At 41.7% G+C, this 12,596-nt stretch overlaps 2 protein-coding genes across 15 annotated transcripts in view; one reads left to right on the plus strand and one right to left on the minus strand.

The window, feature by feature from the left end:
- FHOD3 (formin homology 2 domain containing 3) overlaps positions 1-12,596 on the plus strand; it is a 435,723-nt gene that overhangs the window by 43,753 nt on the left and 379,374 nt on the right. For all 14 annotated transcript variants that reach the window (XM_081263639.1, XM_081263640.1, XM_081263647.1 and 11 more), the window contains exon 2: positions 9,438-9,544. In XM_081263639.1, the coding sequence (XP_081119765.1) occupies positions 9,438-9,544 (107 nt within the window). The remainder of the gene's footprint in view (positions 1-9,437; positions 9,545-12,596) is intronic.
- On the minus strand, positions 8,880-9,334 carry LOC308632024 (transcription initiation factor TFIID subunit 13-like). The gene has a single exon (XM_081263682.1). The coding sequence runs from the start codon at positions 9,286-9,288 to the stop codon at positions 8,914-8,916; it is 375 nt and encodes a 124-aa protein (XP_081119808.1). The 5' UTR covers positions 9,289-9,334; the 3' UTR covers positions 8,880-8,913.

A 12,596-nucleotide genomic window follows, 5' to 3' on the forward strand; every position in this document is an offset into this window, starting at 1 on the left:
ATTTTTCTCTTGAATAATGTGATACAGAAAATGAGAAAAGGTACCTATAGACATAAATATGTTCTAGCTTTTTCAAATAAAAAATGTATTTTTGGTTATTTGTATATTTGATATGAAAGCATTCAAAATAATTTAGATATTTACCTACTTACCAGGTGTCACTCTAAATTTAAGCTCTTAATGAGAGACACTTGCCTTTGTGTTTCTGCAGAACTTGGCAGAAGCTCTTGCTGTTGATTGGTGAGCTGTCCATGTTCAGGGTTATGGTCTGGAAACTACCTAAATCAATTTTAGGACATTGCTAGTCTTACTTAGGTTGGTGGTCACAAATAGCATAACTTATCGAAGGTTTCTGAGGAAGTAAAATCCAACCACTTTCAAAGAATATGTACTCACATTATTTAATCACCTGTATGTGTTGGATAAGTATAAGTGTCCTTATAATTTGTCCTAAAACATTTATTAAAGTTCCTGTGTGATATTTATTCTGAAGAGCCTAAATGGGTCTCTAGGATTGTAGAAGGGCAGTGGGATTGTTGAGGTTAGTTGTCAGGACCTATTTTCTTCTGATATCATGTAAATCAGTCTTTTGGTCTTTCTCTTTAAGAAAACTGACCAGGGTTACTTGTATTTCTAAACTTAGTTACATCTCTGTAGGAAACTAATATTTTTAAATGATGAAATGCATCATATTGTTACTCCTTGGAATCCATGGGGGATTGGTTTCAAGACCTCTGTGGAAACCCAGATCTGTGGATGTTCAAGTTCCTTAAATAAAATGGCATAGTATTTTCATGTACCCTACACCCATCCTCCTGTATAGTTTGTTATTTCTAAGTTGCCAATAATGCCTAATACAATGTAAATGCTGTGCAAATTCTTATACTGTATTTTTTAGGGAATAATGACAAGAAAAAAGTCCAACATGTTCAGTACAGATGTAATTTTTTTCTGATTATTTTTACTTCACAATTATTTTAATTTGTGTATGTGGAACCCGTGGCTATGGAGGGCCAACTGCACATACTAATGAATATATGTGAGAGGTATGCATATTCTGAAGGATATTGAAATGAATAACATGTCCTCACTGTCCATTTTAGGACAGTGTGTGAGTCTTCCAACTTGTCCCTCTGCAGTGGTTATTATAGGGAGCCATTGCCCATAAAAGCTTAAATGATCAAACATGTGTTGTGTTGGTTTTATTAAGAATTGCAAAAGGGACACGTGATTCTGCCTGCTGGAAAGCTCTCTTTCTTAACTTCTTTTGTTTATTGTCTAAGTCTAGTTTCTTGTGTCTCTTGTGTTTAGAAGGAAGGAACCACAAAATTTAGGAAAGCCACAAGCTTCATGGCGCCTAGCAGCAGAAGTACCATTTGAGGGAGGAAACGGACATAGCTATTCTGCAGGTGACCAACTGAAACATGTTGACTGCTTTGGTGCCACTCTTTGACTGGGATGAGTTTGAGTTGGGATGCTCAGGGGGCTGACAGTAAGCTTATTTTTGGAGAGAGCCAGGGCTCATAGCAACGCTTCATTTCTGAGCCACGAGTGGGTTGATTTGTGGGCATGGGACCAGTGCAGTATGAAAGGCCTGGGCTTGCAGTTGCTTGAAATTCTTAACAATTCTACTTTTCAATTTGCAGTTTGCAAATGGAGAAGGTGGAACATGTTCTGGGGTCTTGGAGCCTCAATCCACTTGATTTCTCTTCCTGCTGCCTCCTCACACTAGAAGGGGATCTCAGCTCACTGTTCCTTCATTTCCTATTTGGCTTTCCCCTTCTTGCTTTTACCCAGTGTTTGCTGCTGTCCTCTGCCTCCAGCAGGGAATTTGGGCTTTGGGAGAGTCTTAGCTAAATGTGTGTGCTCCATGGCATCTCAGGGCTGGGCATGTGCTGCCCATCCTTGCCTTGAACTGGCTGGCAACTTATGGGGGCCAGTCTGTAACCTATCACCCATCCAGATACTGAGCACTCCAAAGGTAAAAGTTGCCTTGCCCATCTGCCTTCAGCTGTAATGACAACTCACAGGAAAGAGGTGACTGACTTAAAGTAACAATCGTGGAGTGTCTTATAAGCCTGTGGGTCTCTGGGGCATTTGGTTTAAGCTAGTTTGATTTCTGCTGGGCTTCCTCCTGTCTCTGTTATCAGCTGGTGGGTCCTCTGTAGGCTTGAAGATCCAGGTTGGCTTCCCTCAATTGGTAGAGTTTCAAGAGCAACCAGAGAGGGCAACCCCAGTGAGCAAGTGCCCTGCACACACCTGCTTTGTCATGTTTACTACCAATCTACTGGGCAAAGCAGGACCTAGGCCAGCCCAGACTGCAGGAGCGGAGGAAGAATCTGCCTGTCAAGTTGCAAAAATCACTGGGAAGGGTGTGGATGCAGGGATGGGGGGATGAATCAAATGACACAGGCAAGTGACGTTGATTTGTGCTTTTCTTTAGACTTAGTTTTTCTTTTTAAAATTGGCATCTATTTTTCTACTTCTGAATTACTGCCAACATTACTTTAAAGGGTAACCTTCAGGGACTGGGGCTGTCGCTCAGTGGCAGAGTGCTTGCCTAGTACATATAAGACACTCTATCCTTAGCATCACATAAAAATAAACAAAATAAAGGCATTCTGTCCACCTACCATTACAAAAAATAAAAAATAAATAAAAAAGGGCAGCCTTCATGTTTATTTATAGAGTGGTTCTGTAAAAATCTATTTAGGAGTTACACAGAAATTTTATTGCCTAGACTAGGATCACTGTTAGACCTGCTGCCAGAACCCAGATAATCATTAAACTGCACCAGTAACACTCCACTTCACTGGCTTAAGGAAGGGAAAGAATATATAAATCGAGACGTGACATCAGCCTTGTTTTAGATGTTTGGGGTTTTTCTGGGATGGTGAGCCAGCCTGCTTTTTTGAGCACACTCTCTTTGTAGGAACAGTCAAAAGAACCCCAGAGGGACTTTGTATAGCCTCTCTCCAAGGAGCAGAGGGCTCTTTCTCTGTCTCTAGAGAATGAGGGTCCATTTATATGGTGTGTTTTGACCCTGGGGGAGTGGCAGAGAATGCAGCCTATCTGGAAGGACCTTATTGTGGATCTGGGACTGACTCCCTCCCGAGCAGCCCACCCCCTGCCAGAATCCTGGCCATAGGTTGACAGCCCGCAACCTGATCTGAAGTCTCCCTGCTGCGCCACTGTCACTACCCCTAAATTCCCTAATCGCCACCCTTCTATAATAGCCCTGTAATGCTATCTTCCCACATGGCTCTCTGCTTTGTCTTATGTCCTGAAGTGCCCGACAATGTCCTGGCCACCAAACCTACAGCCAAGAAAGGAGTGCAGGGGACATGCTGCCAGGGGATCAGGGTTGACATGAAAATTGTTGGAGTCAGGAAATTCCAGGGCCCTTAAGTCATCCGGGAAGATATTTGACATGAGAGGCCAAGGGAAGGGATCAGGTTGCTCCCTGTAAGCAGGAATTGAGGTCAGGGATTGGGCTGGCAGGGAGTTGTTGGAGTCCTTCACTGTGTAGGGAAATTTGGATATTTCTGCCTAAATCTTTATAATAATGTGATTGGAATTAACCCCAGTCTCTGCCCATTGTTTTGGAAGTTTATAACATTAGCTATCACTAACAAGATTGAAGAATTTCCTTTAGGGTACTTATCAATTTGTTTATTAAAATGATACCTGAAGCTGGCCCTTGTCATCTCCCAGATATCTAGGGGATTTTACTCTTTCGTGTGTCAGTCCATCGGAAAAACCCTTTGTTCTTGTTCCTTGGCTCATGTGATGGTTTAAATATTAATCTCACATGTCTGGGTGCAAGACTAAGGCAGGGCCTGCGTTGTGGAATGGCTTGGGCAGTGTGTGCTGACTTGTTTGGCATATTCACAGTGCACCTGTGCTGTTAGGATCCCCTTTGGGCACTTGTGTCTCATTTCTCTAAGGGCAGCTGATATCTGATTTGTTTTTCCCCTTCCCCTCATGTGCTTCCTGGGGAACTCAGACACACATGGTCATCCTTTCTTTTTCATTTGAGGGACTCACTAGCACAAATGGGGAAGGACGTGCCCACCCATTAATTATGGGATTGGGATGGTGACTTCTGGCTCAGGAAGTAATGGTGGTTTTCCTCCTGGAAGGGGGACTTGGGCAGTTGTATGGAAGATATTTGGGTCTCTCATAATTACAGTGACGGGAATACAATTGAGGAAGAACATCCATACATTTGGACAGTTGATTCAGATGGCATTTTACTTAATTCTGTGTTTTATTTGTATGTCATACTTATTGAAGGGAGTGTTTCTGTGTTCCTGGGTACCCTGCCTGTGTCTGGCACATAATTGGGTCAGAACAGGGCTGTGGTGGTGGTTAATGATGTCCAGAATGTGAGGAGAGGAATGGTGAGAATGGGCAGTTGGGCTAAGCGTGGTCACTTTTGGTTGATGGGAATAAAATCAGAGAGTGCAGGATGGAGATGATATGCTAAATAGCCCGCAATGCCATTAAGGATAGGACTATATCTGTGGCCATCAGTGCACCCCTGCTTATGCCCCAGCTGAGGCTATGGGTACAGGGGTTAGGTGGGAATGGAGGGGACTGAAATCCTAAGCTAAGGAGCCTTAGCCCTTGTCTCCACTGAGTAACAGGGAGGGATATGAGAAATATGCCCTGGCCCTGGCCTGAGTAGCTTCTGAGCACTGACTGTTAAAAGTCTCAGGAGTTTTATGAGTCAATTGTTAAACACAGTTATTATTAAAAAACTGAGTAATAGAAACTTATAATTGAATAAAAAGATTTAAAAATGAAGGTAGTAAGTATTCAAAACACATCATTTTCTAATCATCTGACTGCTAATCTCTGCTCCTGAGGGAGGGTACTTCTCACATTGTTGTGGGAGAAAGACTGTATTGGTGAGTTTTTGCGCATCAGTGACCCCTGTTGGTATTTGAAACAGACTGGTGGGAGCATTTAGCCATGTCCATGCATGCTTTCTGCTCCAGGGTAGCACTTCTTCTCTTTCTTGGTTCTCTCCCTAGGCTGAGTGTGGACCACGACTTCAGCATGACTCAGACCCTTTTGAGGAAAAGCAAAGACTCTTGATCCAAAAACTCCTTTCTCTGGACTCAGATGTTTCCAGGGGTGGAGGCAAAAGAAATTGTTATGGCTTAAAGGGCTTTCATTATGCCATCTGCTAGGCTGCTGATTCTTTGTGGGATTAAGCAGATAAGTAAAAGTGTTGACACTGCCAACAGAACTAAGTAAGCTTTATTAGTTAATACCAGCTGTAGAAGTTAAAAGAAAGAACAAGTTTCCAATGACTACAACTATACTAATGGTTGTGTGTATTAACAAAAGTCCAGTTCCAAGTGGAATTTTCCACGTAGGGATGATAAATTCTTATTTCAGTTCACTGGTGACCCTTGGCTAAAGGGGTGTCTTCTGCGGGAGACTTCCTGTTGGCTGCTGCCATAGACCAGGGAGGGCACTCTCTTCTGTCTTTTTTTTTTTGTTGTTGTTGCTGTTGTTGTTACTGGGGATCTAATCTATGGGCACTTTATCACCCCCCCAGCCCTTTTCATTTTTTTTTAAATTTTATTTTTGTATTTTTTGGTACTTGAGATTGAACCAGGGGCACTTAACCATTGAACCACATCCCCAGCCCTTTTTGTATTTTATTTAGAGACAGGGTCCCACTGAGTTGCTCAGGTTATACTAAGTTGCTGAGGCTGGCTTTGAACTCGAAATCCTCCTGCTTCAGCTTCCTGAGCTGCTGGGATTACAGGCGTGTACCACTGTGCAGGCTCCTTTTTATTTTTTTATTTGGAGACAGATCTCACTGAGTTGCTGAGGGTCTTGCTATGTGACTGAGGCTGGCATCATACTTGTGATCCTCCTGTGTCAGCCTCCCAAGTCCCTGGGATTACAGGTGTGTGACACTGCACCCAGTTCCCCTGTGTCCTTTCCCCAAACCCTGGCTACACCTCTGACACCACCATAAATGGAGTTTGCCATTTTGATTTCCGTATTTAAATGTCTTCATAAATCAGATGGTACATGGATGAAGTGCCACTCAGGAAGGCTGAAATACACCCATATGCCTTTAGTTTGTTATTAGAGAAATAAGACAAGTGATTAAATAAACTTCAAATGATTTAACTAGGTATTTCTCACAAATACTAAAGAACAAATTCCTTTCATTCTGTTGAGGGATGTCAGCATTAAGGAAGTGTGGGGTCTCTAGCAAGAATTGTTACAGATGCCAGTTCTGAATAAGCTGACAGTCTAGATTTTACATGTTGAGGGTATTGAGCAAAGCTTTCCCATCATAAGAGACTAATTCCTTGTTTGAAATCTCACTTAGAGTGGCTTAGAGGCATTTATCTAGATGTTTTAAAGCACTCACATATTTGTCTTCCCTTTTCCCCAATCTCCTGTCATTTTGGCTGAGAGTTTTAACTCACCAACTAGATGAATAACAAAAGCCACTCTTACAACCCAAGAAACCAAAGGTGAAGTTATACGTTTGGATTTCTTCATAATGTTAATCTCATTCTTCTTTGTTAAAATGATTTTTCTATATTTTGAAGTGTAATCATTCTAAATGTAACAAAGTCCCTTTTTCTAATATTGGAATTGAACCCAGGGCTGCTCTACCACTGAGATACGTTCCCAGCCCTTTTTATTTTATTTGGAGACAACATCTCACCAAGTTGCCAATATTAGCCTTGAACTTGTGATCTTCCTGCCTCAGTCACTGGAGTAGATGGGATTACAGTTGTGCACCACTGCATCCAGTAACAACCTGATATTCTTAATAACTTATCACAGCAAAGGTTTATTTCTTGATCTTGTCACTTTCATGCACTGATGCAGGAACACAAGCTCCATTCATCTGGGGCTCTTTCGTTTTCTGGGGTTTGGTGTCTTCCTCTTTTTCCTCGGTGTCTGGCTACAAGGCAAGAGTAGAAAGGTGCAGGGGTGTTATGGCTAGGCTTCTTGGGGACTTTCTTCATTTTCACCCACATTCTATTGTTTGTACTTAGTCTATGACCAGAGCTCAACTATAAGGCTTGGGCATGTAGCATTTGTGCCCAAGAAGAAAAGAGAATGGGGTTGGTAAACATGTGGCCTTGCCTTGGTCACATCAGAATGCCCAATGACACAGCTGCATGTTGGAGTGTGATGATTTTTCAAGTCCCTTGAGGGTCTTGATCCATAGAGAAGATGTAGAGTACAGTGGCTCAGTGCATGACCTTGACCAGACTGCTAGTATTTAAATCCCAGCTCTACCACTTACCAGATTGTGACCCTGGGTGAGCAACTTAATATCTCTCTAGACCCAAGTTTCCTTATCTATAAAATGGGTTTAACAATAGAACAAAGAGTTCTTGTGAGAATCAAATGATTTACTGTGCTTATGTATACAGAAGAGTTCCTGGAAGATAATTAATGTTAGTTGGTTAAATTTTAAAAAAAGAGACTAGTGACAAAGAGACCTAATTTCCTCTTGTGTGTGTTGTACTTTGGATATGTTGCCATTCGGATAGAACTGGTCTCTTTGAGTTCAACTGCAAAAATGTTTATTTGACAACTATTATTTGCAGTGTGCCAGGTGTGACCATAGAATCTAAATAAGTAGGCCTCTCACCGAGTCAAAAGAAACAGCATGTATTCCACACCAAATCTGCCTTTTAAACTTGGTGACTCTTAATCCATGGTTACACCAGCATCATGATCTTGGTCCCTACTGAGCAAATCCACGGCTTCCTCTGTACCTTCTGAATGGAGAGTGGCAGATGCCTAGTGCCCAGAGGGCTATTTCTCCTGCCCTGTCTGTCTTTTGGGCCTGTCAATGCCAGTCCTTTAACAGACGCCTTGTCTGTCCACTTGGTACCTGTTTTGCTCCTGATCTATTTGCACTAGTGTGTTACCTCTTCTAGTTAGGCTGCAGAGTTCATCACGATGCTTGCTTTTATTTTTGTTTATTTTTTCTCTTTAAATGCAATTTTAATCCTTATTTTAAGCTAAGGGCAATAATTCAATGCAATAAGCTAAATTCACACAAAACCAGTATCCTCTGAACTACAAAAGTGGTTTTTGTAGCTACCTATGGTTTTAGTCAACTACACATTTCCACAAGTACTTACAAATATGTTAAAAAAACACTACCCCAAATGCTTATCCTTCCTTAGCTCATTAAACATTTCCATTCCTGCTACTGAAAGTAGATGATCAGGAAAATGAGTTCTAAAACTTAAAAAAGTAACCTAAGTAGGTTTTAAATTAAAAAAAAAATCTTTCAACATGGAAGCATCAACATGAAACTTTAAGTTTCTAAAAAAATAAAAATAAAAAATCACTCTTTAGAAAATATTAAAACAAATTATCATTTAAGACACATAATCATTCTTACAAAACTTGTAGTTTCAATATCATCTCCTTAAAAGAAAAACCAGTTCACTATCTTTAATAACATCTCAGACCACTGTTGTCTAAAAACTTCAGAATATGTAAGGCATATGTCTCAGCTGTCATAGTCAAAATGACATTTAGATTTCACCTATTAAACAGCTATAGTATAGCTTATAATGGCACAAGTATACCTAACACATAAATACTCCTTCATCCTTTAGATAGTCAAAAGTCAGAAGGAACTGCATAATTTGTAAAGTACTTTAATTTACATGTAGTCATTTAAAGTCAGTAAGTAATTCAAGTATAGTCACGTAAAGCCAGGCAATTAAAGGCTCAAGGATCACTCTAAAATTAATGACATGAAAATAAGGGCTGAAACTGTTTTTCCATCTTTCATTTACATGCCTAGATATTAAGACATTATTGTACAAAATACACAATTATTATATATGATTTCCATAGAAGATAATGAAATTTCATGAAGTACAAAAATTATCAAGATCCGTAGTTTGCTTCATCAAATGCTTTTCTAGCTCGTTTCAATTCTTCATTCATGGTAGGCAAGTCTTTAGCCCTAGCAAACTTCCTTGGGTCTTTTCGAATCAAGAAGACGATATCTTCAACTTGTACTCGACCTTGTCTTCCAATTGACATTGCCTTGTGGGTCATTTCAGAGATGAACTCTATGACAAGGTCTTCAAGAATATCCACTGACTCAGTGTAAGGATTCTGGTCATCCCCAAACCCATACATCATATGTTGTAATTCTTTAGAAAAAAGTCTCTTTCTTTTACCCTGTCCACCTTCTGCACCTCCTCCAATTTCTTCATTTTCCTCCTCAAAGGTCGGGTCTTCTTCCTCATCTGCCATCCCACTAGCCCGCCAGCCCACAGCGCCTCGCTGGCTAGCTGCTGGCTGGTTTTACCCATGATGCTTGCTTTTGAAGGTTAGTGTGACTTCTGCATAGGATGCCCCCACCCCAACAGCAGACCGGGCTTAACATGCTCTTTCTCTCACAGCTGGACGACTGTACTCTGCAGCTGTCCCACAATGGCACCTACCTGGATCTGGAGGCCACACTGGCAGAGCAGCGGGATGAGTTGGAAGGCTTCCAGGATGACGCTGGGTAAGAGCAACTGTTGTTCCTGCCGACTGTTCCCCACTTACCAGAATATGTGGTGTGTTGGTGGCTTAAAATACTTTGGAGAAATCACAGTAACTTTGACCTATTCAAAAGGGTCCTGCAGGTGACTCAGTGGTGACAGCAGACCCTTTTCCATTTTGAGGAGCTTTTCCTGATAAAGCAACTCAGGGATAGCCCACCCTAGGAAAATTTCTGGTATTTTAATCAAACACATGGCACTTACCTTCTAAGTTATTTTTCTATTTAAATATCACGATTAAATGAACATCTTATGCCTGTAATTCCGGTAGCTTTGGAGGCTGAGCCAGAAGGATCACAAGTTCAAAGCTAGCCTCAGTAACTTAGCTAGGCTGTAAGCAACTTAGTGAGACCATATCTCAAAATAAAAAATATAAAGAGCTTTGGATATGGCTCAGTGGTTCAGTGCCCTTGGGTTCAATCCCCAGGACTAAGAAACAACAACAACAACAACAAAAAAAACCCATCAATATCTTTCAGATTTTAGTGGATTGATAACTGTTTTAAACATTGTTTACAATCATCTGTTGGATATTTCATTTTCTTGGCAGATGCCCTCATAGATGATTTTATATGCTGTTATCATATTTCAACTCATTAAAGTGGAGAAAATAATTATTTATTATGTTCATGAACATCAAGTTACATTTGCTTAATACTGAGTGAAGCAATACTGACATAACAAACCAGAGGTTTGTACAGAAAGTGAAATCTCTGTTGGATGTGCACACGGAGTCAGCCGTTAGGTTACTGAAGTCACCTTTTGATGGGGCCCCTGCCTCCCTTTCCACATCCCCATCCATCTTCAACCAAGTGTATCTCTGATTTTATCACTTTCCTTAGAGACCTTCAGAGGCTCCCTAAATAATGCTCAGCTGTCTTATTCTGATATTCAGAGACCCCCCCAAAAGTCATTTGAAGCTACTTTACCCAATTTAAAAATACAGTCAGCTAACAACTGTCTGAGAGTATTGATTTTTCATAAATAGCTCAAAGAGTGGGGGAAAATAGCTCAAAGAATTGGAAACTTCTTAGTGTTAATTTCATGTAGCTCTCTGACTCAGGAGTGAGCTGGTGGCCTCATGGGTTTCCCATTTTAATACTCTTCACAACCGTGGTCATTCTTCTTCTAATTGTTCCTCTCTCCTACTGAAACTCCATGACGTCACAACTGTTCCTTCTGAATCTCTAGCATCTAGCACATTACAGGCATTTAGTGGATATCTGTGATCAGGTGAATGGAACAATCTTTGAATTGATTCCTGAGTGGCATGGCCACTGAGCACCAAGGAGACCAAGAGCCTTGACAGGATCTAGCAAAGATTCTGAGAACACCCTTTATGCTCCCTGTGTGAGGGCCCTAACAGTAGTGGATGCTGGGAACCACCATAGGCCCATCCACCACACTCCGGAAAGACGGGTGTCCCTTAAAGAACCTTTCTGGCCTCCCTAGTCACACCAGAGTCTACTCTCCATCATTTTAAAAATTAACATTATAGACTGATAGATTCAGGGAAATTCCATTATGCTCTTTTTTTAACAAGGATCTGGCAATGACATTCGTTTATGTAAGATGTCAGGTGCAGGCTGGATGACAGTCTAATTGGATGACTTCATGGCTCATTGATCAAACAGACCCCAGGAGTGTTATGAGTAGATCATTGTCAACTTGAAAAATGTTTAAAGTGGTGTTATGCTTGAAGATCTTATCCTGTTTGATTTTGTTTCTTTTACTTACCAAAACTTGAATAATTTAGAGATGGCAGCTCAGGGGGGAAAGTGTTGATGTATCAGATGACAGTATAAGAATAAAGGGTGAAGAAGGAACTAACATTTATGGAGCATGCTAAAGTCACATTTATGCCAAGCACTATTCTAGACACCTATTTACACTGTCTTTGTTTAATAGTTCATTTTCATAAGAGTCATGTAATTGTATTTGTATCTATTTTTTCCCTCTCAGACACCTGAAGGTCAGGAGTTTAATTACATGTCCAGAGTGGTAGAGCCAGGAGGTGGTGAGCCATATCTGAACACAGGTGTGCCCAATTCTCAGGTCTATAGTCCTCTGCTACCCCAGGGGCTTCTGGGCACCAGCCCTTCATGTACATTGCACCTTTGGTGATGGGTGTCCGGTTTACACAAGGACGTCTGTTCTGATCTTCAGTACTGCTTCCAGAGAACAACATGCAGCCATACTGCAGAGCGGCTCCCGGGAAGACACCTTTGCCACCACCCTCCATCACTGACACTGCAGCTCCAACTGGTGACACCAGCATCCAATTGTTGGGTGTTCTTCCACAGCTGCTCCCAAAGAGCCAGGGGATCCTGGGGCGAGCTCGCCAGGGATCATGGTGCCTGCTTTCTCATTTTTGTTCCCTTCTGAATCCTCACCTGGCCATGGGTCCAACAAACAGGTAGAGCCTAGACGCCATCTTTGCACTCTAATAATGAGAGATGCTGAGAAAATGAATTACAGCATGAAAAGCAGGAGGGACTCAAGACATGGGGAACTGCAAACAGGGAAAGTTGGCCCAAGAGATGGTGGGTAGCTACATTTTGGACACATGTGTCTCAAACTCACTCCAGAGGGAGGTTTTATATCTTTGAAAAGGTCTTCATTTATAGTGACCCACCCCTTGTCCTTTGGGACACACCCAGGATGACATCCCCGTATGGTCTGAGAAAGTGTGAAGGAGCTACCTCCTTTGATCTCCTGGTGGGGGCCCCTGCCTGTTCCTAGTCCAGGTTGCAGAAAACCTTCCACGTTACCTGTTATCCCCAGGTTATTTATCACCACTGAGCACGGGAAGCACATAGCAAGTCTCTGGGCACTGGCCAGCAAGCTGTGGCAGATTGAGCCCCGCCCACATGGGTAAGCAGGGTCTCTGGGTTATTTGCTGTGTCACTTGCACTGAGGGTCCTTATTAGATCCTCTCCCAGATGTGTGACGTTTGGCCTAATCTGTGGCTGAGAACTCACTTATCCCATCATTAGGAGTTTAGTTAAAATAAAA

Source organism: Spermophilus citellus (assembly GCF_964194105.1).
Source record: "Spermophilus citellus genome assembly, chromosome: 12".
Classification (NCBI taxonomy): Eukaryota; Metazoa; Chordata; class Mammalia; order Rodentia; family Sciuridae; genus Spermophilus; species Spermophilus citellus.

Excerpts from the sequence above, each read along its gene's own strand:
- LOC308632024 (XM_081263682.1), bottom strand. The coding sequence starts at position 9,288 with ATGGCAGATGAGGAAGAAGACCCGACCTTTGAGGAGGAAAATGAAGAA.